At 46.7% G+C, this 24,687-nt stretch overlaps 1 protein-coding gene across 4 annotated transcripts in view; it reads right to left on the bottom strand.

Annotated features, from left to right (window-relative positions):
- Positions 1-24,687, bottom strand: part of TAOK1 (TAO kinase 1) — a 58,357-nt gene continuing 33,670 nt past the window's right edge. For all 4 annotated transcript variants that reach the window (XM_072353707.1, XM_072353710.1, XM_072353708.1 and 1 more), the window contains exons 9-20: positions 22,576-22,669; positions 21,360-21,441; positions 19,378-19,545; positions 18,331-18,534; positions 17,037-17,171; positions 16,219-16,455; positions 15,328-15,456; positions 14,251-14,454; positions 13,547-13,786; positions 10,445-10,657; positions 9,195-9,377; positions 1-5,763 (exon numbers count right to left, since the gene is read on the bottom strand). In XM_072353707.1, the coding sequence (XP_072209808.1) occupies positions 5,302-5,763; positions 9,195-9,377; positions 10,445-10,657; positions 13,547-13,786; positions 14,251-14,454; positions 15,328-15,456; positions 16,219-16,455; positions 17,037-17,171; positions 18,331-18,534; positions 19,378-19,545; positions 21,360-21,441; positions 22,576-22,669 (2,351 nt within the window). In that variant the 3' untranslated portion in view covers positions 1-5,301. The remainder of the gene's footprint in view (positions 5,764-9,194; positions 9,378-10,444; positions 10,658-13,546; positions 13,787-14,250; positions 14,455-15,327; positions 15,457-16,218; positions 16,456-17,036; positions 17,172-18,330; positions 18,535-19,377; positions 19,546-21,359; positions 21,442-22,575; positions 22,670-24,687) is intronic.

The following is a 24,687-nucleotide window of genomic DNA, read 5'->3' as shown; positions in this document are numbered from 1 at the left end:
TTTGTTGTTTTTTTTTTTGTCTTTTTTTTTGTCTTTTTTTTTTTCCACTCACAATCATTCAACTAATTGTCAGTGAAAGTTCAAACTGTGCATGTTCTGAGGTACCCGTACTCAGGGGTGGGGAGCGGGGCCGGGCTCAGTGCGAGCACTTGGGATAAGCAAGCAGGGAGGGCCGTGCTGGGATGCAGCGCCCCGAGGGCACCGCGGAGGAGCAGCCCAATGGTCAGTAGCAAAGGGCCGCCCCCCACCTCCACCCCCGAGCAGCCTGCAGGTGAAGTGCAATGGTCAGAGCCCCGCAGCTCAGTGGTTAAGGTGCTTGTTGGCCGCCAATCTGCTTTGCTAAGTCCCTCTCTGGCTGACAAGGCCTTCTTTCCCATCGCGCGATGGGATTGGGGCCACCTTGCAGGGTGACATTCGCCACAACCACTGGCTTTTCCTTCTGGCCGTCGTCAGCTCCCCACCACGCACACAGCTCTCAACAGACCCCGGCACAACGGCCTCATAAAAGTGCAAACTGACACAACCACAGCAGAGAGACGCGGCCACGGCGACCCGCGTGTGCAGCCCGTGGGCACGGATGGCACAACCCGACCCAGACCTCTCCTAAAGCCCTGCAAGAAACCTTCCAACAAGGAGAGGGGAAAATCGCCTCAGAACTCTCCAGCAGCACAATGAAGACCCGCGTTTGGCACTCTGCTAAGCTGGCCAGGCCTTGGGGCTGCGGGGGATGCATGGCAGGATGAACAGCTGCGACCCGATGCACCAATGAACCATTCTGAACCATTTTGAACCCCATCTGCCCCATGTCTCGCTAAAATACCGGGGTCTCAGAGGATCAAGGAGGAGGTCAGGACAAGAGGGCTTCACAGCTTGAGGGCGGCCACCCGTCCAGCATGGCACCCAGGGGAGAACCAGGCCGTCCTCTGCTCACGGGACTTGAGTAACAAAGCACACGTGCCTAAGCAGGATAAGGAACGCACCAAAACTGTATCTATACGTACGCGCGTGTCTACTCACACATATATCAAATCATCCAACATCACCCCTCTTGCTACCCTCCACAAAAACCTGCTCTAGCCACCAACCACAGCGCTGGGAGCACCAAAGGTTGGAGCACCAAAGGTTGGAGCCCACACTGATGCTGCTAGGACCGAGCTGAGCCCACATGCCCACCTGCTGCTCACCCCCCCTCAGCAGCTCTGTGCTTCCCTACCACTACACCACCTTGTTTTCTTCTCTGCAGCCTTCCGACTTGCTGGCACCCTCTGGGAGCTTTCCAGCACGCTGCTAGCAGCTATCCTGCCCTCCTGCTCCCTGCAAAAAGAAAGCAATGATGAACAGGGCTCTGTTAAGGAAGGGCTCCTGGCTGCGCCCAGCCCCTGCACACATTATATCCTTGTCCTTGAAGAGCCCCGCAGGGCCCACAAGCAGAGAGGATGCTACAGAACAGCAGAACTGAAGTGCCTGGCAGAACTGCACAGCGGGACTTGGGTGCATGCACACCCACACACGCAGAGTATAGAAATATATACAAAGGAGATACCATATATATATATATATCCAGAGATGTGCGTATTGAACGGAGTAATGTAGACAGTGGTACAATACAATTTATTGCCTCTCAAGAAATGGCACATGAAGAGGGTGAGCGGGGCAGGGCAGCACAACAGGCCCTTCCCCTGGGGACCATAACAGCATCATTCCAGGACCTATGGTGGTGCACGCTGTGCAGGCTACAGCTCACGTGCAGTGCACACTCTTCTGAAGCATGGGGGCTGCATGGGGAGCAGAGCAGTGCCAGCCTGCCCCCAAGGCAGGCAAGGGGTGGCAGCAAGGAACATCTGTGGGAAGCCTGGTATCGTACCACACGGATCTCTTCAACACCTCTGAAGCCCATGGGCTGTCTGGGAGGATGGGGTGCAGGCAAAATGGGGCTGTGCCATTTCAGCACTGCACACCAGGAAGAAGCACGGAGCACACGACAGGGATGGGAGAGGTGGCTGCTGCCTCCCCGGGAGCCTCGCACTGATCTTAATTAAAGAAAACAACAACACAACAAAAATCAGATTGGATGGAGAGGTGAAAACGCTGGCTCCTCTGCTTGCATTTCTGTTTTGTTTTCCATCTCTGAGCTAAACTACATCAGAACTTCAGATCTTTGCAAAGGGGAAAAGAAAACCACCAGCAAATACCATCCCAGGTATCCAGCTGCTGACTGGACACTGCTGCAGCACCATCTGCAAAGCAGTCAGCCCACCCAGCAGAGTCCCCCCAGTGTTAAACACAAGAGCAAAAGATGCAACAGAACATCTTTGCTGAGGTACCGGAGCAGTTCCTACAACGTACAGTTAGTTATTCCTTAAGCCAAGGTTAGGGCACGGCTGCAACGAGCGCCATCTGGAATCACTGATCTCAAGTTGAAAAAACAAGAGTTTGCAAACTGATTCAGAAATTGTTTGCGTCTCTCTAGTGGATTTCTGAGCAGTTCATGCATCTCACACACCTCCAGGGCACAACCTGAGTCCCTCCAGGGCACAACCTGAGTCCCTCCAGCCATGCTGCACAGCGCTGCTTTCCCATCAGCTCAGCCTTTTATAGGGCAGCCTCCTTCCCCCAGGCACACACAGGGACACACACACATTTAGACCAGTTGATCTGAATCAGTTTTTGCAAACTATTTTAATTAAAATATTAACTTGTCGGAATAAGTCCAGGTCTGCACATGATATACATGTAAAAATGGTTACTACACAATTCTTTTTTTGAATACAAAAAAAAAAAACAAAACAAAAAAACAAAATAAAACAAAACAAAACAAAAAAAGCCAATAGGGGATAGCCATCATTTGGATTCAGCATTCAGTCATGCTCCACATTACACAAAGAGATGGGTTGAGAGGATCCTGTGGAAGTAGCTCAATTGAAGCCAGAGACTCGACCAAATTCAAACCATAACAGAAGCAAAAGAAGGAACCTGCGGGCACAGCCTGTCCCACTGCTGCTGGCAATAGAGGAGCTGAGCTTCGTGCCCTCGTGTTAGCACCGTGCTCTGGACACACACCGCACACTCACATGGTCAACGCCAATACAGTTTGAGGGGGGTTGGCCTTCCCATTCTTTTTTGGTTTGTTTTTGTTTGTTTGTTTTCCTTCTCCCTTCTTTTTATAACCTAAACCCTGTTTTGCTGCATTCGTATCAATATTGCAATGCAAAAAAAAAGTGACCCCAAAAACATCCAATTCCACATGAAAACAGAGCAGAGGAAGGGATAGGACAATTCATAGCCACCACTGTCCACAGGGGATGCGGTTGCTTCCTTGGGACCGCTCCTGCAAACTGTTTGGACTGCAAGGCTCCTCACCCAGGGGCTGCCCAGACAGCTGTCGGTAGTTCGGGTCTCCCATCTGAGTGATATGCTACGTCAAGATGCTAAGAAGCCCCATGGGATTCACTGGACACAGGTGGAGCGTTCAGGGTTGGGAGTGGACGTTAATTTAGCTAACGAAAGAACGTCGCCCTGTTGAGAGTACTGAACAGCAGCGAGACACTAGAGTATTTACTATATAAATATGTCACGTGGACAAACACATTCGGAAAACCTTGCTTTTGAGCCCTATAAACATAGTAAAGGCAAATCCTAGAGTTAGCAGCTAGTGTTTTCTTCAAGATGATTAGTGTGCAAGGAAAAACATTTACAAAGAACCCTGGCTAGTCAGTCCCCAAGACAGAAAGCTTTGCCTCGAGCCAAACCTGCACTTCTAACCCCCACAGTGCTGGCTGCCCCAGCCTGCCTGGGCACTGACACAAGAGCACGGCAGCATCTCCAGTTCCCAGCACTAAGGGATGACACTATGCCACAAAGTCTCTCGCTTCATTAGTCTCCCTGACCTTTTATCACCGTATTGATTCCACGGCCTCCTTTGCTTCCTTTCAGTAGTACAGCAGCTCCAACGAGCCTCTGGAAGTAGTGCCTTCTTGCATGGCGTGATATGCTGCCAAACGATCACAGCATCTCAAGGGACTGTAAGAGTTGTAAAGTATTGCAGCGACAAAAAGAATAAAAAGGAGCCTCACATGCAGCAAGATCTACAGTGGTGATGTGGGTTAGTCATCAGCTGGGAAGAGTCATTGGCTCAGCTCCTCCTGGTACACTGTGGCAACTAAACATTTCAACAGTTGGCTACACTCTACATGTAAACAGGAAACTGCAACAAGCCAAAAAGGTAATAAATTGGTGGATGTAGTGTAACAATGTAAAACCCGATCAATGGCATTTTGTGACTATGGCATCCTTCAAAACACCTCTGGCATTTGAGACTGATTGGCTGAAAATCTAACATTTCTGAATGGAGCAAAAAGGACTACGCTGGGCTCCAAGAATTATTCTGATGCTTAGCTAAGATGAGATGTCACAGTATTAGCTGTACAAGTGCATTACTTACACTCCTCTGCCCAACCTTGCCTGAGCTACCAGCAGCACAGTCAGGGAGTGCTAAAGCAGGAATACAACTTCTAACATTTCTAGCCCGTTCCCTCCCAGCAGGTTTACCTACAGAGCTCTCGGGAAGCTGACCAGTGCCTTCTGAGAGAACTTCACCTCTGACACAACATGGAGCCGGCACTTGGGTAGAAGGGCCCTGCTGAGCCCCGGTGTCTCCTGGCCTCTCTTCTGACCCTTCTTCCTCACCTACAAGTCTTTGAAGACGCCTCCTGGCGGAGGCAATACCCTAGAAATGTTTCCACGTTAATGACAAATAAAAACGGAACAGAAGATCCAGCTGTTCCTCCCCTGGATGTTGGTTTAAAAGGCAGCTTGCCTGGTTTTTGCAGGGTGGTAGTTGGAAATTTATGGACATGGGAGGAGGTCTCTGTTCTCCCTCAGACTTCCTACGCATGGTGTGACGCGGGCAGCCTGAGGCCCTTTCTGTCCCTGTCAGTGTGACGACCACCAGCCAACTCTTCTGACTAATTGCATATATTTCTCAGACGCCCTCCCGAGACCCCTCCAAAAAGTAAGACAAAACCAACAAACAAACAAAACAACAACAACAAAAATAAAAACGACAACAACCCCCCCCCCCCCCCCCGTCCCCACCCCCCCACCAACCCTGCAGCCAAATACTATGACATCCCAGTTAGTAAACACAAAACGTAATGCTTTACAAAATGAATACAATATTCCATGTGCACCCAGCTTCCACACGTCAGCACCGCACTGAGGAGGCTGCTGGGCTGGTGTCTGTAGGCAGTTTCTGTTGGCAGACAGCTCCAGTGGAATTGCCACCCTCAGTTATTGTTTAAGTTATGTATAAGACATGTGTGAACCATTGGATATTTGTGAAGTAACACTTGTGCTCCTGCTCATGCCCTGTTCCGTCCGTCCCCCAGAAGCTGTCCGCCTCAGAGCCTGGGGGCTGTTGCGGACCCCTATCGCACTACCTCGAGGTACCCCCTGCATGGGCCCCGAGGGGTGACCCCATGGCTGGGGTCCACCTTGCATTGGATGGCCCCAAGCTTGCGGTGGGCCACCCATGGGATGACCCCAGTGAGGTCCTGCACCCCCAGTAGGATTGTGGGACCAGCCAGAAGCTCCCGGGTAGCTGTGGCTGAACGCCTCGGGGGAGAGATTAGAAAGAACCATATTACTAAAGCCTAGCCTCATGCTTTCTGAGTCAAAGGCTTCGATCTCGCGAGCTTGACGCTCCAGCAGGCTTCGTATCCGTTCGGTACGCTCGTTCTGCAACGCCAGCATCTCCTCCTCAATCTGGGAAGAAAAAAAGAAGAGAGTCTGTAGCAACAGGGCTCCTTCATGGCCTCAAGTTTCTGAAGGACTCTGAACACCAAGCTAATGGCAAATCTTCTCCACGTATTTCTGCAGGAGATAGGATCCAGCTCGCATGTCCATAAACAGACTGTTCCTAATGCAAAAGGATAAGCCCCACGGAGCTGTGCATGGCAAAGCACGGTGAGCACCAGCTGGAGTGTCCTGCTCCCTATTCCCTCACAAATACAGAGCTTTTCAGGGACGTGAATCCCAAGCTTGCAGTGATACTAACAACGTGGCATAGGCAAAACTTATAGGAATACAGCTTCCATAGAAACCTACTGGGAAAACACCCTTGAATACAGCCAAGCACAGTATCTACAGAGACAAGCATCTGCCAGCACTGCTTAACGTGACCTGCACTGCTTGTAGCTGAATCTGGTGATGACATTTGCTCTTTTCTCCAGGAGCCAATGTATTAGCCCACATTCAGTTTCCTTGCCAATGTTCATTGGTCAGATTTTCTTAGCTCTCATTTACCACCTGTTATCTATCCATTTCCTAAACTGGTCATGTTACCCTGCTACCTTCTCTAGTGTGTGTGGCTGAAGAAAGCAGGCAGCAATGTTTGTGGCGTGTGGCAGACTATCAGCTGGATGACATGCACACAGTGGCAACTCCAATTTCTTCCCTGCAACACTTTTCCCAATCAGTTTCCAGCAGTACTTTGTAGGGGCACTGGGATCAGCTCTCTGAGCGCTGGTAACATGGAGCCTCTCAACACCCATCAGACAGGGCCAGAAGTCTTTCTCATTGAAATCTTTGCAGTCAGGTAGAACAGCAAAGAATCTCTTCATTATCTTCTTGCCCAGCACTGAAAAAGCAACATTTGGCCTCAGTGAAGAAGTCCAGAAGGGTAAAAAGCAATATGCAAGACTTTCAGCATAGCTCCCTAGCATCTGCTGTCAGCGGTGACGCAGCTCAGGCGATATCTCAGGCCGTGCTGAAGGCAGCGGGCAGAGCGTTGTACTGGTAAGCACCCTCTTGCCTTAGTCAGAGAATCTGCAAAGTGATTTCATCTGGAGTTTAGGAAACAATCTGCTCCCATGTGAGTCATCTCCTGAGCCATTTCAGGCTCTCAGAAGCAGCCTTACCCACTTGCTTGTTTCTTGCCACTAGGTGAGCGGCTCTGGGACTCTGCAGAGCAGCTTGGCTTACTCTTGCTGAAAGCCATGCAGCGCTCAGCAGGCCTGCAAGTGGCAGAAGAGGAAGAAGCTGCCTTCTCTAATGTTAGCTCTTTCAAACGCTGCAATTTATCCAAGTGGAATCCCCTTCTCTTTCAGAACTGCAGCTCTCCAGCATGTCTGGCTGCACACAGCTCTCAGCCTTTGTGCCAGTGAAACAAACAGGACTTTGTGCAACCAAGCTGCACAGACAGGCACGCCTGACACCCTGTGTGAAAATGACATTGCTTAGAAACGACCTCAGGACACGGGACTCTGAAGATGAGGTGTTGGAGGCACATGCAAAAGAAATGAGTAAATCTTTTAAAGGCCTTCTTGGGATAAGTTCAGTACTGCTACAGTACAAACAACAGCACCAGGGTGTAACTCGGACAGAGCCTCAGACACTGGCACTTAAAAATGGGCATGGAAAGGGCTGGTTACTCCCTCCTGAGCCCAAGTCAGACATGCACGCTCTGCTGAGTTACTATGGTGACGTGCACCATCAAAAATAAAGAACACTGTGCTGAGAAGGAAGCAGAATCCTATGCACGAGATAACTTCTGGAATCTGGTTTGTTGTTGAACATTGGGGACTGACTTTGCCACAGGCTGTGTATGTGTTTGTGCACATAAAGTCAGACATTCATCCTGTGCACATACATGCCCTTGCTCTGGCTGCCAGACAGCTTCAGTTCGCACAGGCACACAAATATCAGGTGACATCGCTGAGCAACCTGCACCAGAGCACCAGCAACTCCAAACTCTGACAAAGTCAGAACACCCTTCCCTAAGAAGAATATCCTTTCAAAAGGAAGATGCATCCACATTTGCACCCAGGTGTCTTCCCTTGAGCTGCCACTAAGTTGCTGTAATTCCAGCGACTGTCTCACCTTTGGTCCATGATTGTATCATCATCAACATGTTAGCACTGCACATATGGCTAAATAAAGGCTTCCCACCTATGGAAGCTGAAGGCTGATCCTGCACGTGAGGAGCTTGGCTTGCTGCGGCATACTTCTTCCAGAGCTCCCTTCAGTTCATACCACCAGAGGGCAATGCACACCCAGCCCAATATACACTTAGAAGCAGGGCTGGGACAGGAGAAGAACTAGAGATGGGATATAAAAACGATTATCCCACGTGTGGGTGCCACATAGGAACCCAGTTTGCATTCAGAAGATTCAGTTTCTTCCAGAGACTGAGCTGCTTGCAGGAGACCAAAGCACAGTGCTGCCTTCTTGGAGATGTTCCTCTGCTGACCATGAGGTGGAGCAGCTTTACTCCAACAGGGTCAAGCATCACCTGCTGGCCTCTGGGAGGATTTAAGCGCAAAGAACCTCGAGGCCACAGAGTTATTGCCATAAATCAATAACTGCCAATTGGCATCAAAGCTGAGAACTGCTGTGTGAATGATGATGGTTGGCACCCCCAGAGCAAATCAACAGGGGAAAAATTCACAGCAGGAAGGCTGACTGCATATTTCCTTTCACTGATGGCTGCATTACCCTTCCTCTGGTTTGTGCATGCACTTCTACAAACCCCATGCATCTGGCACCACGTAGAAAAGCATGCTTCAACCAGGAGCACCTCAACACATGCAATAGCCATCTCAAGTTGAAATCCAGGGAGCAGCAGGTTGCCCATGCTTGTGAGTCTTGGCTACGGGCTGCTGACAGCCAGCCTTTCTATAACATGTGACATTTCATGGGGAAACTGCAGCTTGGTCTCTACACTGACAGTAAAAGAAATCATTACCAGAAAATATAGGGTCTCAAATCACAAATCCATTCATTTTAACTTTGCCCCACGTTTTTTTTTCCCCCAGATACCTACTGCTAAAACCATGCCAACACCTTCACTTTAGATCATTATGTCCGTCCTCTTCTAACGGAGGATGTTGAATTGCAGCTCAGAGACAGAAAGAACCATTTGCTTTCCCTTTCTGCCCAGTGAGGCACAGCTCCCCCTGGCTCTGGCATGCTTCAAGCAGCTCTGCCTCAGCCAGAGAGCCAGAATCTGCTCACAGAGGATGGCTGAGCTGGCAGAAAGTTTAGTCTGTGTCACTGAGCCATTATCCCAGAGAGACAAATATCCAAATGATCTCTGCATTTATCCACACAGCAAGGAAAAAGCAATTTCTCTGTATTTTGATAGGTACAGTGCTGAAAGATGGAGTGTGCTAAGGGTGCTCACATGCCCATTTTACCTTCTGCTCAAGGAGGGCCCGACGGAGGGATACCCTCTGTTCAAGATCACGCAGCTCCCGGTCATGCTGGGCTTCTGCCTGCATCTTGATTTTACTCTGATATGCATTCAGCAGCTCCAATTCTTGCTGCAGCTGCATCTTCAAAACCTGGCACTCTGCTTCCTGTGCTTCATCCAAACGCAGCTGGGAAAGGCAGACAATAGAGACGTTTCACTATGGGGTAACCACTCATGACACTCTGGGGGAGGACTGCAGGGAGAGGGAGAGAATGGGATGGGACTTTTGTTTTCTTAGCAATACAATTGGTCTCTATTGTACTTGGTTTCACCAAACAGAGAACCTATAGTGACAAAGACTGGTGACAGTGAGCCCACAGTGCTGATGCAAGTGACGCTGATGAGCAGTGGTGCCTCAGGAACCACGATCCGTACTGCAGAGAACAGACTGCTGTAGGTGCTAAAGTTCACAGCTCCCCTTTTTTCCTAGAGGCAAAGAAAAGGTCTCTTGCTCTGTTCAGCTGGATTATCAAATTTCCTGTGTGCAGGAGACTTAAGTTTGCATTCCTGCCAATGCAGGACGTAGGGCAAAAAAAACGACATCAATCTAAAAGCGGTTTTAACACTGAACTTTTAACTTCCCTCACGTAAATTAGGCCAGCTACCCTGCTGTGTCAGTGTCAAATCTGTGCAGAGTGATAAGCAGGACACGATATGCATGAAGTGCAAAGAAAACTGCACATTTCAGTTGTACCAAGGACTCAAAGCATTGCTCACATGGTCATTCCTTGAAGAAGGGCTAACAGAACTTTCAGAGCACTTTTAACATTACTGCAGATTTACAGTCAAACCTCTGAACTCCTCCATGACTCACTGAGCATTTTCCACCAGTGGGACATGCTTTGGTTGGTATCACTGATAAATCAAAACCTAAATGACTTAAAATAGCAAGTTGCATATTATTTAATGATGCTCTAACAGGGACATCCATGCTGTCAGACTTCATGCAAAAAGCAGTCTTTCAGCCACACAGATGCATCACTTTGCATCCCTTCAACAAAAGCTCCAGCTTCAACCTGCCTGACGGGAATAATACCTCCTTCCTCTGTATTTGAATGCAGATTTTAAATACAGAGGAATGACTGTGCTGTGCGTAGCAAGGAAGCAGATAGCCTGCTGTCAGGATACAGACTGCTTAAAATGCAAACATCCCTATTTGGCTGAGGAACCCTGGGTCCCTCGGAGGCGACTCACAGCTTGTGTAGAGAGCATTTCATTAATGCTGTGATCGTACTGCTCAGCCAGGATAGCCAGCTTCCGGGTCTGCTCCTCCTTGAGCCGTTTGAGGACAGCTTTATGTTCACTCTTTGGCGTGGTCTCCAGCAGATGGTTTCTCAGTGCTTTGTACTGTCTGGTTTGGATCTTGCATGTATCCTGAAACTGCTTCTTTATCTGTAGTTCTTTTGACTGGAAAGATGGAGGGGACACAAACAAAGAAAAAAACAGCATGTTTCAAATGGGAGAAATATCCATTCAAATGGATATTTAGGATTACATTAAGGATATGAGTTCAAGAATCCACAAATGTATAATAACATCTACAGTGCAAGGAGGGAAGCAAAATATACAAGAGGCAATGACTACTGCTGCAGCTGCTTTGACACTGCCACTGTGCAAAACAATTACAATAGAGACACTTTTATAACAAAGCTCCAGCCTAAATACAGCTGTCTCCGCACAAAGAGCCTCACATTTGTCACTGGACTGGATCCAGTCCTGGCTGTTGCTTTTCAAGAAGAATTCTTGAGGGACAGGACTAATATTAATTAGCACCAAAAGCCATACTTACACGTGACTGTGCTTATATGGCACGTATATATGAATGGCGCTTAATGTCATGCAAAGAAGCAGATCTGGTGCATGGGAAGGGACAGGGAAAAAGAGAAACGCTTTTTCCATTGGGAGTTTGATGAAGATCGGATGGGTTCCAACTCCTGATATTAAGAATCCAGTTTTCATAAAGATACTCGAAAATGGCTGGGAAAGATTAAACACCTGAAGATATATATACCACCATCAGCACTGCTGTTGTGCCAGCCTAGTGAACAACACCATTCCCCAGTCCCAACAGAGGCTGCGTTTTCCTTTTGTGCTTGCAGCATCTCAGTACAGTGCAGAGATACAACTTTGTTATTGCACATGGGGCTGAGAGACACCAATCTAGGACAAAGTATCTGAACCTGACTTAGCTGTGTGGCCTCGGATACATTCTTTCTGTCTTTCTTCCACCTTCCTGCCTTACCTGCCTCCAGAGCAGCCTGGAAGGGACAGCATCTGCCAAAAGCACAGAGGCCATGAAAAGGAAGGAGGGCTGGCAGGGATACTTCTAACTAAACCAAAACAAATTCAGGAGTGATGAGTGGTGGTGGTGAACTGACTGATAGTCACATCCCCCATGGTAAGACAAACAAAGCACAAAAACAAATCAAACCAACCACATCAGCACAGTCAGTACACGGCCTGGTCCACTCACACCACAGTCAAATCCTAGCACGCCTGGAGCAGAAACAGCACAGGAGCAGCTTTCTGTCCCTGAATAAACTGGAGGAGCTCTGGGACCTGAAGCAGCACTGCAGGTACATGCGTGTGTCTGCTGTCAGCCCCTGCACTGCCTGCTCCTGGATCTCACTCTGGGCTCAGCAGGGCAGGTGATAAATGCAGCACCTGTAGCTATGCAGAAAGATCCATTGGGAGCAAACAAAACCAGCCCAACTCCAGACATCAGCAAGTCTTGTTGTATAAACCAACAGGCCCATCTTGTGAAACTGATGCAGAAAACAAGACAGACTTCAATCAAACAAAACACATATAATGGAGAGGAAAAGATCACTTGTACTCTAAGTTCATGGTAAGTTATTCCCCTCCTGAAGGAAGGGGGAATAATCCTCCCTTCCCCTCAAGGAAGTGTCTACAGGTGCTCACATGTCCCCACCAAAGACCACAGCAAACATCAGCACACTGTTTTGTCCTCACATTCCATGAAGTTTCACTTGGACACCACCAGGCTGTTTACAGCCTTCCAACCCAAAGGCTTCAACAACAGGAAACAGAAGGGAGGGGTAAGATTTCCAGGCAGCCTTCTGACAAGATCATTTTGACCCGGTGTTGTGAAACACCAGCAAAAGGGGGTTTCATCACAATTAAAACACTCAAAATCATAACAGAGCACTTTCTACTGAAGGGCGAATCCTGTGCAATTCTACACAAGGTGCAGGACTGGCAGCTCAAGCCTGAAATCCTCTGCTAATCGCACAACAGCCATGCATGGCACAGCACAAGCTTTCCATGCTTCCTGCCAAAACGCTGCAGCCCTGTCCTTGCTGGAAAAAGGACGGGGTTGGATGCTCTGCAGAGGGCAGCTCTGCAGCCTGGAGGGAGCTGTGGTTCTGTTGGCCCTGCTGCCAGCAGGGAGTGAACATGGACGTGCTGCCCACTCGTGTTTGCACCGCATCACCTTGGGGAGGCAGAACTCATTCATGCTAATCTCAGAAGGATCAACCTAATGCAGCTGGTTCAGTTTTATTCAGCTCAGAGTGCAGCACAGCTTCACTGTGAAGTCATCCGCTATTTATACACTATATCCTTGGAGATTCTCAACAGTGATCAGATGGTCCCTTGTACTCACAAGCCAGGTTTTCACCATTTAATATTATTCTAATACTGGCAAATCACATTCTTTTCTTTTCTTGCTGAAGTTCTGTTCTCAAGTGGTTTTTTTTTTCCTCTGCAAGAAGACAGTTTGCACCAACTGCAGGTTAAGTCAGATGTGAAATACAAAGCAGGAAGATCTAGAACAACAAAGAATTCCCAAGCTCAGTATGCCATACACTCATTTTGGCATAGCTGAGTGCTGCGTGGAAGAAAGCCTGCCTCCTCCTCAAAGGAAATGTACCAGCAGCTATGTGAAAACTTCATACACCATGCTTAGACACCTCAGAATAAACCATTCTCTGGATGAAGCTTACAACAAAATCAGTAAGAACCTCAATTACAGAGGCCCTGAAATTCTGGCCAACCACTTCAGCTTGAAGAGCTGGGCAAGTAACCTATGAGAGCACATCAAGGCAAAGGTCAGCACAAGGAGCTCCCTGAGGACACCGCAGCTGGCTGGTGTCCTTCACACCTACTAACATACCAGCCGTGGTATAGAGGTATCCACACAGAACCCCTTCAAACGAATGAGCTCCACAGCCCCTTGGACCTGCACACACCACAAACCAGAAGCGGGCTGCGATGAGCCACCACCACCAGCAGCAGCAGCCCCTTGGTGCCGCTCGCTCCCACACCACGCAGTACCTTCAGGCTCTTGGGCTGCTGCCGCACCTCCATGACGTGCTTACGCCTCAGCTCCCGCTCCCGGCGCTTGTTGTACTCCAGCTGGTTGGTGAGCTCGGTTTGGTGCTGGAGCCGGATCAGCTCACAGCGCATCTTCTGGATGGTGCTGAGATGGCGGAACTCCAACTCCTGCATGGACTCGTGCTGACGCAGCAGCATGGCGTGCTCCAGGTCCTTCTGGGTCTGCCTTTTGTTTAACTCCTAAAGGGTGACAGAGGCGGGGGGGGGTTTACCAAGACTATTTTCTTGGATTCACATTCTTAATGTGACATTACTTTGCTCACAAGGGCATTTCTCCCTTTCTGAGCCACCTGAGCACAGAGCCCCTATACTTTATCAGGTGGAGGACTCTCTGCCCCCAGGCATTTTCCTTCCTCGTTTCACTTTTCAAGGTGGATTCACAGTAAGCATTTTTTGGAAAGAACTGATTATTGCATCTGTTGGCCTTTAGGATCTGACAGTTCTCATGAAATAGGACCCTAATTTGAACATTTTACTCTAAATTATTGCAAAAATACCCAAAAATCCAGCCACTATTTTACTAAAAAAAAACACCTCCTATTTGGTAATTAACTCCAGAGTGAGACTGAAGTTGGGCAGCAGGTACTCTGCAAGGTACACAACACACACACGGTTCCAGCTCCCATCTCTGCCTGCTCTCTTACCTCCCGAACCAGGTCCTGCTCCAGGTTGTGGCGGCCCAGCAGCATCCGCCTCTTGAAGCGGCGACACTCCAGCTCCAGGTACTGCCGCTGACGCCTCAGCAGGTTGGCCTCTTCCTCTGCCTGGAAATGCTGGATGTTCTCCTTCTGCTTGGAGAGCCACTCCTGCTTCTCCTTCTTTGGAGTGCTCTGGTTTTCATTCAGCTCCTGGTAAGAGTCAGGTAATTAATTGTGGAATAGCTGCATTGAGCTCCCTGGCCTTGGACCTATTAGGCCTGGCCTAATAGACCACACTTCAGACAAAGCCATTCCATGTGGTTTTCTTGTGCTACGAACTATCTGAGCTTCTGTAAATGCATCACATCACGTATCTAAGGGAAAACCTGGGGACAACTCACAGCTTTGGTTTTTAATTTTCATTGGCCATTTTAAGTTCAACACATGGCTTAAGGCATGTTTCAGAAAAGAATCTGCTTGCTCAAACTGCACACTAGAGATGCTCATAGGGTAACTAAGTTTGCTGCAGCACGCTTCAGCTGAAGTAAGAGACATAATTTCTGTATACCAGCAGGTTTTACTGAATTGTGATCTACTGCCCATCTCTCTGTCTAAGACTCTACTACACCTTCTGTTGGATCTTTCTTGACTCTGCTGTTCTTTGGCCTTTTTCTCCCAGGAAATGTCTACGTTTGGGAATATTCCCCTCTGGAAAGCATTCCAAAGCTGCGTCACACAGCTGATGGTCAAGCACTAAATGGCTCTTTCCAAAACATTATTTATAGTGCCTACACTTTCATCCACTCCATAAAAAGAACCAGGAAGTTTGATTCTACCATTTCTCTGCATTTCACAGAGGCCACGGTCTTCACTGCGATACAGCGATTACTGAACTATTAGCCTGCTTTCCCCATTAAAATTACTAAGTGTTTTTGCAGGTATTTTCCTTTAAAAATAAGCTATAGGTCACCTTTACTGCTCTGCTGGGTTTTTTTTCTTGTCATTTCTGAACATTTACCACTCTTGCAGTGTATTGCAGTACACCTCACTGTTGGTTCACATTGCTCGTTGCAGATGAGTTACCTCTTTCAGCTGCTCCTTACGGAGTTTGTATTCTCTCTTTTGAGACTCCAAGAAACTGTTCAGTTCTTTTTTCTGCTGGGCCTGAATATGCTGTTGAAATTTCTTTTCTTCATTGGCCATCACTTTAGCCTACAGCAAATCCAGAAGCAGATCAGTTTCCGAAGCCTGATCAATTATAGCTCATGTTCCATTTTAACCCTGAGACCTGGAACTCACGATACAGCAACAACAATACTCACCATGACTCTCTCAGCACAAGCCTCAGGATCCTGCCCTCAAACTCTTCTCATTCCACCCCCCCAATCCATCAGCAGGAGTCCTTTTTCAGTGCTTCACTCTCTCAATTCTGTTCATCTATTCCTACCTAACGCAGTCAACACCTTATGGCCAACTACATCCTTAGCCCTCCACCAAGAGATCTAAGATGAACAAATAAATCAATAATAATCTCCATAGGCGGCTCCACTTCATTGTCAATTATTTAAAAGCATAAAAATCCCCATATCCGTAAGCAACCAGACACTGAGCCTTGAAGCATAGCTGGCACATTTCTCTGCAGGCTCATCTGCCTCCATAACACTTGATGGCAGTCAGTAACTGACAGCACGTACAAGGCAAAAGAAAGGAAAACCCTCACGGCATTTTCCCTGGGGTCAGTACACCAGCATTTAGTACAACGTACTGCGATGAAGGACATACCTTTCCTCTAGTTACAAAAACCCCTTAGTGTAAGGAGGTGATGTATTAGCCTTTCTCTAATTAGCAATTTGCTTGGCTCCTGAAAACAGACATGTAAGAGACTACAATGTCATCTGTTCATCAGCGAGGTGAAGTGGACAATTCAAAGCAATTAACAAATAAAGACTAGTCTGCTAAACTGTTATCTCCTACCTCTTTTTCCATGGCTGCTTGGTGCTTTTTAATTAGCTTTTCCATTTCTGCAGCAAAATTGTTACGCTGAGTTTCAAGATCTTTGTCCAACCTGAGGCGATGCTCGTCCATCTCTGCCTTCAGTTTATTCTCTAATGCCATCAGCTGCTTCTGGTGTTGCCGCCTCATACGTTTATAGCCAGACATCTGCTCTCGGAGTTCAGAGTCTTGTTCATGCTCCTGCATTTGCCTTGTCACCTAGGAAGATAACCACATTGGGGCAAAGGAACTTAATGCTTCCTCATCTGATTTTTAGCACTCTTCTGACCACAAAAGAAAACTATTCGGTGAAGAGATGTGGATTGTTTGGCTTTTCTTTGTAATGACCACCACGGGTCCCAGTGGCAGCAGAGCAAACTGAAAACTGAATTCTGCAGCAGAAGATAAGCTCATATGGGCTCCAGCAGGAAAAGTATACAAACGTTATACAGCTATATACTAGATTATGTCTCCTTAGCCCACTATGTATGTGTATATAGAAACACACATAAATGTACACAATACGCATAAGAAACTAAAGCCAGCTTACTATTACAAACTGCTTCCTGCATTCTGCTAAGCCTACCAGCACTGTAAACACCCACTGCACACAAATCACACCTGCCCAGGTGCTGCATTTTTTAATCAACCCGCATTCTACTATCTCGGTGATAACACTGCAGTCAATGAACACAGCTCATATTCTGCTGCGGTCCCGAAAGCTCTCAGCTGTTTCCTATAGCCATCCTGAAGGCATCGCCTTCCTGCACAATCTCATCCCAATGAAGACTGTGACGTACCAGCGACGCTGTGCGTATAGTAGCAAAGTGCTCTCGATTGCGATAATGAGACTTGTGGCGGGAGACTTGGGGAGGAGACTGGGGTTCTGATGCCCTCGTTCGAGGATCCGATTCCTCTCTGTAGTTTTCTTCCTCCTTATCAACAAACATAAACACGACAGAATAAGAATCCCAATTGCTAAAGATTTTTGTTTCTGATTCAAAAGGCATTTAAAGGAAAAGAAAGCAGATCCGTTTTAGACTCATTGGGCTGGACAGAGGAATGTACTGCAATGGGAGCCGTGATCTAGGGTCTTTAATTTGGAGATTCTGTTGTGCAATTTTATTACCGGGAGGAAAATTACTAATTAGTGCTGTAAATGAGAAAAATAAATGGAAAACAGAAAACTGAGTACTAGAGTTTACTTCAAGAAAACATAAAAGCTATCAAGTAGATTATATCAAGTCACAGAGACAAAAACAACATCTCTGCAACCCTGAAAGACAGAGGATGATTGTCATTACACCCACTACAGAAATACCTCAAAGCAAATCCTAAAGTTTGTCACGGTGTATTCCACATTCTTACTTTGTCATTCACCGCAGCACAATTAGGAGTGAGATACGATATACTAATTAACTCCCCAAGGAAATACCTGTGTCTTTGTTGCATATCTGGGTAAAGAACAAAACATTCCGACCACACCTATCATTAGCTGGGGAAACGTTACTGGGCTGAGAACATGTGTGATAACCCATCTGCAGGGAGGGCAGCACGGATCCCAGCGACACACTGCATTATCCTTCTTCACACAGAGGTAGGGTAGTCAAAGTGACTTTGCAGCTCGCCATGGTCACTGAGCTGCACTGCCTTATACCCAAATACCCAAATCAGGTGCTGGGAAGCTGGGTGCTTCAGGAGATTTCAAGCACCACCATGGCCTTGGATTTAAGAATTCAGTAACTAGAAGGGGAAAGCCTCGCATCTTTTTGCCCCCAGAAGCAGAACTCTGCAAGATAAGGGCATTCACTGAATAATCCTATTCACAACTGCCATTGCAAGTCCTCATGATGTAGCAAACGATTTTGAAAACAATTAGTAAAATAATTGTTACTAAATCAAAAGAAATACGTGATTTTTATATAAACCTTCCAAATTTTCCAATGCAATTTAATGCATTTGTGACACGATATCAGGAGCTTCAAATAATGACTTAGTATAGGAAGCACTCCATTACTTTTTAACCATTGAACCAACCAAACCCACTCCCTTTTCACATTCTCGAAGTTATCCAGCCAAAAATCCCATGCTTACCGGCTTTAAGTGAATGACAGAACTATTTGACATCACCGTGTGGTCCCCTTCCATCATATCCAGCTCGCTCTTATCATCCGAGGCATCTGGAAGACTGTTAACACTACTGCTTTGGCTACTGGCACTGATAGACATGCTAGGAATGGACTGATTACTTCCGACACTGTTCACTGTTCCTGTCCTGCCGACACCATGATCTTGTTCCTAGCAGGAAGGAATTATTTAAAAAATTAAATCAATAAAAAAAATACATCAAGAAAATCCAAATCCCTTACAGCTCTATCAGAGGCCATTACTAGACTATATGCTCATTCTATTCCTTTACACAGGCATCTACCTGCCATGTCACAGCAGTTCCCACCCTCCAGGCATTGTCATGAAGCATTTCTCTTGTGGGATGCTGAGGAGAGAAAGAATCACCCTTGTCAAGATTAACTGGCTGATGTCAGACTCTTTTCAACTGCAAGCCTGTTAACAAGCTGAACTCCATCACGACTCAGCCCCAGTGTGTCACCAGAAGCTGTTCTGACTCTGCATCACCTCAGTAAGCGTTCATCTGGGGACCCTGCATGTCACATAATCTGTAGATGACAGAACTGGACTCTGCAATTTGGAGCCTGCACACGGTGACTGCAGCTTCCACCCAGAGAAAGACAAAAAGTGAATTCCTGTGCGTGGTTGTTTGGTTTTTTTTTGAAGCAAGTACAAATTTCTGCCTTGAGGGTGAGGAGAACATCCTCCAGGTGTACACAAAAGATTACCAATAGCCCTGTGCACACAGCCAAAGCAAGGGAAACTCTGCACAACTGGAAGTTAGCTGTTCACACACGGGCAAACAGCACAGCATCTTGCCAGTACTGGGCATCTTCTGCTTGTCCTTGCGTGTGCCCTGAGGTAGGCTTCACTCCAAGAACAGACAGGAAGGCAGAGTTTGTAGCCACGTGTGTAAACAGCCTCCATTCGTTTCAGCAGTATCTGAGTTATGGTTATTTACACGACATCATCTTTCCTTGGTGCAGCAATGACATTCACATTTTTTCCTCTCACCTCTTCCTCCTCCTGTGTTTCAACTGCGGGGCCATTATGTGCCTCCTGGAAGAGGAGCTTCTTCATTTTACGGTACTGCAGGTTGTCCAGTTCTCTCACAGCATCCTTTGTTCTCTGAATCAAGTCTATTAACACTGTTTCAGGCCGCTCCCGAAGAACAAACATGTGCTGCAGAACACACAAATAGGTGAGTGACCTCCCAGTGCTTAAAGGATATGACCATTATGAGCTCCAGTTGGGTTTGTTAGATCTCCTTCCTGCACAGGAGGAGAATACCCTCACAACTAAATGGCACATGTTTAGAATTCACGGTCCAGACAGATTTTAGAATGATTGTTTTCTGATGGGAGACAACCACCAAAAAATAACATAAAAAAACAAACAAACAGGAAGTAAGCAAACAAACAAAAAAGGTATATCCCACACTGGGAAAACCAGCTCTGTTTAAAATCAGTCTTCTTTAGCTGTTGATGTAGTTCAAGACATCATCTCCAACTACATCATCCTCAGTGGAGAGTGAGCAGCAAATAACGTAGAAACACTTCAAGTCTGAGATGGTTAATATCTTTAACCACATGGTCAATAATAGCATATCGGCCAGCTCTCAGTATAAAACCCCATTCCTTGCTTAGCTGGATAATCAGATATTCAGCACGCAGCTGTGAGTCATAAAATAGGCTGCAAATCAACATGCATCTCACTGCAAAGGTAGCTACATTTTGCCAACAGGTAAAACAATTCTCCTCTATGTATGTCAGATGCAGCTTTTCCAGTCTCCAGATGAAATGTGCTGTGCAAGCACAAGTCATTATCAACACCACCACTAGTTTCATTTTGTTCCTTTGGATGACTGTATCGCCATTTCCAACGCGTCACATTTCCTACCTGTCCCTCTAGAGTGGCACGCAGCTGTTTCAGGCTATAGATGTGGAAGGAATACATTCACAAACGCTTAATTTCCATCAGTGTTCTCTTTAATTGCAGCACACTGCTCAAAATAAAACCAATCTGCACAACCCTGAAATGGCAGGACTGCACTCCCACACCAATCCTTCCCCGGGTAATTGCACTTTTCTTTCAGAATTCACCATTTTTAAAGAGGCAAAATTTCTCAGAACCATTTAAGTAAAAAAAATAAAATAAAATAGCATCCATTTTCAGGCAAAGCAAAAAACGTGGCTGCTTAGCAGAAATGTGGCTGGGGTCAAAAACCCCAAAATAATGCCATGAGCAGCAGGAGGAGGAGAAGTCAGCAGAACTTGGGATGCCCCTACAGGAAACCCAAAGTCACACTTAGAAGAAAGAACTTTGGCGTTCCAGCTGCTGTGTGAGCAGCACTGACTGAGGGAACACCTCAGCTTTTTGTGACTATCCATCACACAGAGTGTTTCTAGACAAGAGCAAGGAAAAATGAAGCATCTGTAACATACAGGAGGAAAAATGAAGGGGGAAAAAAAGCAAAGAAATAAAGCAAGAGAAAATCTGCAGATGCCAATGGAAAGTACGGGGAAGAAAACCTTTGCTATGCCTTCTTGCCCCAGGGATAACCATTAGAACAGCAAATTTCTACACGCAAAGCACACAGGTGATGGGAGAGGATAAAAAGCCTTGAGAGGTATATATAGCATGGAGTAAAGAGGGGAATAAAGAAAGGTATTTGTTAACTAATGCACAGCAGCTCTGTCAGGATTAATTATAATCACTGGAAGGATAGACTGAGCTTAAGAAACTGACACCCCCTGACAAGCTGATGGGCATCCAGTGCCACTTGTTGGAGTGTTCTTTTATGCCGAAAACAGGGCTGGCATGGAGAATCACCTGGGGAACTGCCCCAGCAATGGGAAAGTTGCAACACTCCTTGGCTCAAAGGGAGTGGGGATAACCAGCAGAGCATTGGTAAATGGAACCTACTACTGCAGGTGGGACAGAAGAACGTCACCTTGCTAGTATCAGGTGGGAAACAAAGGACAAGCAAAGCCCACCTTGAGAAGCTCCTCTGATGTAGGCCTGTCTTGAGGAATCTTCTGGAGGCAAGAATCTACGAAGTTTCGGAAATAGTCAGACCTGTGGCAAGGAAAGGGGAAAACATCCACCTGAGTGAGCAGCCCAGCATTGAGCCCAGCACATCTGGGTGCTGTGAGGAGCAATCACCCAGACCCACCGCTCCATACAACACCCTCTGACATCCCCGACGGCGCCCACAGCTACCAGCAGGACATTCCTGGAACCTCAGCTGCCACAGAATGCTTTGGCTTAAGAATGTAAAATCATGGGGGAACTCAAGAGCTGCGGAAGTGCTGCACACAAACAGCCACCCACTTCTTTCCGTGCGAGCAGCACCTCTGTCAAATTCCATCCTGAACCGACTCTTCAAGGCCTATCGGAGCCACAGATAGACTTTCCTTCTTTCCCCTTCCCACCCAATTCCCCACCATATAACGTGGCCTTTTGCTGCCTCCATTTTTCAATACATTAAATTCTTGCTTTTCTATTTTTTTGTCGGGAAAAAAAAATAAAGAGCATAAAATGAGCTGAACGTGTTGTCAAGCACCAGGCTGTGAAATGGCCTCACCAGAAAACCTCTGCAGGAGAAGAAGAGCTCTAAAAGATAAGGCACAACACATTATGTTAAAGGCCTGGGACCGCAGCTCAGCAAAACATCATCAGGAAGTTTTGAACCCTTCAGATAAACTGACTGTGTTTGCTGGTTCAAAACTGAGCCGCTGAGGCTGGGAGGCACAAAATGTTGCTACTGTGATTCATTCTTCTGAAGTTGGTGCATCTGCCGCATCCAAGCAGCGTCTTCATCTCACAGAGCAAAACTTCAGCAAAAGGAGACTTAGGAACTGCCAGTGTGGTTTGGGATTCAAAAATACACCCAAAAAAACACAAAACAAAACACAGAAAACCACATTTTTGGCCAGCCTCTGAGCTGCACAAGTTTACTGGCCCATTAATTGAATTTATGACAGGATCCTCCGTTCTTCCAGCAGCTCGTCCTGTTTCTCCTGCATTCTACAGTCTAAAATGCATGTTTAGTGATTGGTCAGTTTCATATGTAGGGTGTACAGTGAGGCTAATAAGAACCTTCCGGCTCACATCTTCCCCATAGGAATCCAGCCATTTCAGGAACTCAGCATGACAAAGCACTCCATTTACAGCACTTCCCTACAACATTCCTCCCTCAGTAATACTCACCATTCATTAGACTGTAGTGTAGGGGATTCATTCTGCGCTATGTGATATAAGGCACTCATTGCGTTCATATTAAACAAAGGAGGCTTCCTTTCCGCTGGACAAAAAAGAAAATGACATTTATGTAGGGAGACAGCAGAGTGTTTTTCGCTCCTTTACATCTCTTAGTTTACATCCCTTTAACAAGAAACCCACATCAGCAGAATCACTGCTGCTGAACACCAGCCCAACCCTGCAATCAGGCAGATATGTTGGCACGTGCCCTGTGCCATTGGTCTCTGCTGCAGGAGATGAAAGAGCTTTGAAGATCAGATGCCTCGTCCTCTTGAGTTTCTAAACTATGTGATTTATCATAGTTGAGTTCTCTGACTCATTTTAATGTTCTAAAATAGGAGTAAGTTAACAGCGAGATCCATACTCAGCGTTCAGCCATTAGCATTCTTGCTTTGGTGTCACCCACTCTTTTATTATTATTATTACTATTATCTAAAAACCAAACCACCACAGCTGCTAGAAAAGCTAACAAATTTCTTATTCTACCAGGACATTGCAATAGAAGTGATGAAGAAAATCTGGTTACAGCAGCCATCAGATCACACTGAACTGACTAAGCAGCGGGCAGGAAGTCAGTAGCAGCCTAACTCTTATACTATTTTGAGAGTTGCATTCTCTTTGGCTCTTCTCTCTTTCAAGCTTGTGTTACTCTTATGGACTGACACAGCATGAAAGCTTAATGAGGAAGGAGATGATCTCACTGTAACAACAAAACTGAAGCTTCATCAGAATGTTTATAGGGTAGACCTATAAAGCTCAGCCTCACTATAAACATTCCAAAGAAGCTGCTCAGGCCATGAGGACATTCCTACAGCAGGGAAAATGCAACAGAAAACTTTCCTGAAAAAGAAAAATAGGGGGAAAAAAAAGGGGGGGAGGATATTTATTATTATTATTATTATTATTATTATTATTATTATTATTATGCCTTTTGAGCCAAATAGCAGCAGTCTAACTCATGTACCAGAGATCCTGGTTAACTCATAGCTGTCAGGGAACAAAGCAGGCCCTATAGACTCTGGATAAATAGTAAATTGAAGAATTAGGGCTCGGATGTGGCAGCTGCCCTTGCCCAAGCTGTTAGATAACCACTTGCCTCTACTCAGGGTCAAACTCATTGTCCATTTAACGACTTGAACTGACTGTTCCCCCTATCTCTTTTCCTCTTAAAAAGAACATAAATCTTCAAGAAACAGCAAAACTGAGTCTTCAGTGAGGGCTATTTCTAAGACTAAGCAATAACTTGAGAAAATTATTAAATGTCTCATTTTCCTGCCTCCTTTCCACGCTCATTTCAAAGCAGCACAACTGAGACACCCACACCAACCCAGCCTGTAACACTCCATCACCCTGACCTAGCCTCACCTCCACTAAGCCAGGAGCCATACACAGAGCCCAGAGCTTCATACTGCAAGAATGCAGCGTGCAGTACGGCACCCGGGGGTGTGGTGGCCATGAGCTCAGTGCATTCCTGGAGCACTGCATCCAGCCAAATCTCCTCGGTCCACTATGAGCAGCATTCTGTCATGACAGTCACACCCCTTGAACTTGCTTTATATTGGCAACAACAACAACAACAACAAAAATCTCTGCTCTGAAGAAAGAAATCTATTTCATGTCCTGGAAGAAAACGAAGTTGACAGTTGGGAATGTCAGGCAGCATTTTTAGCTAAACTGTGCAGTTCGCATGGATTAGTGTGTTCCTGAGAGCTCCTGCTGCCCAGCCAGGCTGCTCCTGCATTGAGGTCTTTGGACTATGAGCAATGCAATGTGACAGGGCTGCCAGGACAGCCCCTGGGAACAGAGTGGAGTCAGCCCCATATCCCTACAGCTCCCAGCTAAGTGCTCCCAGGGAGCGGATCCCATGGGCTGAGCAGCACAGTGTGCTGTGCTTCACTCAGTGTATTTTTGTTCTGAGATAATGTCCTGCATTAAATTTAAACAGAATGCCATACTAACACAGTCCTCAATTGCTGTTCCACTTTAAGTAAAAGGTATTTTCTAGCCAAATTTATTTGCAAGTGACAAAATGTGCTGCATATAGCTTTGAAACTGTTCACT

The sequence above is a fragment of the Excalfactoria chinensis genome, chromosome 19 (genome assembly GCF_039878825.1).
Source record: "Excalfactoria chinensis isolate bCotChi1 chromosome 19, bCotChi1.hap2, whole genome shotgun sequence".
Taxonomy (NCBI): domain Eukaryota; kingdom Metazoa; phylum Chordata; class Aves; order Galliformes; family Phasianidae; genus Excalfactoria; species Excalfactoria chinensis.
The sequence above is the reverse complement of the archived record's forward strand: the minus strand, read 5'-3'. Positions and strand labels throughout refer to the sequence as shown.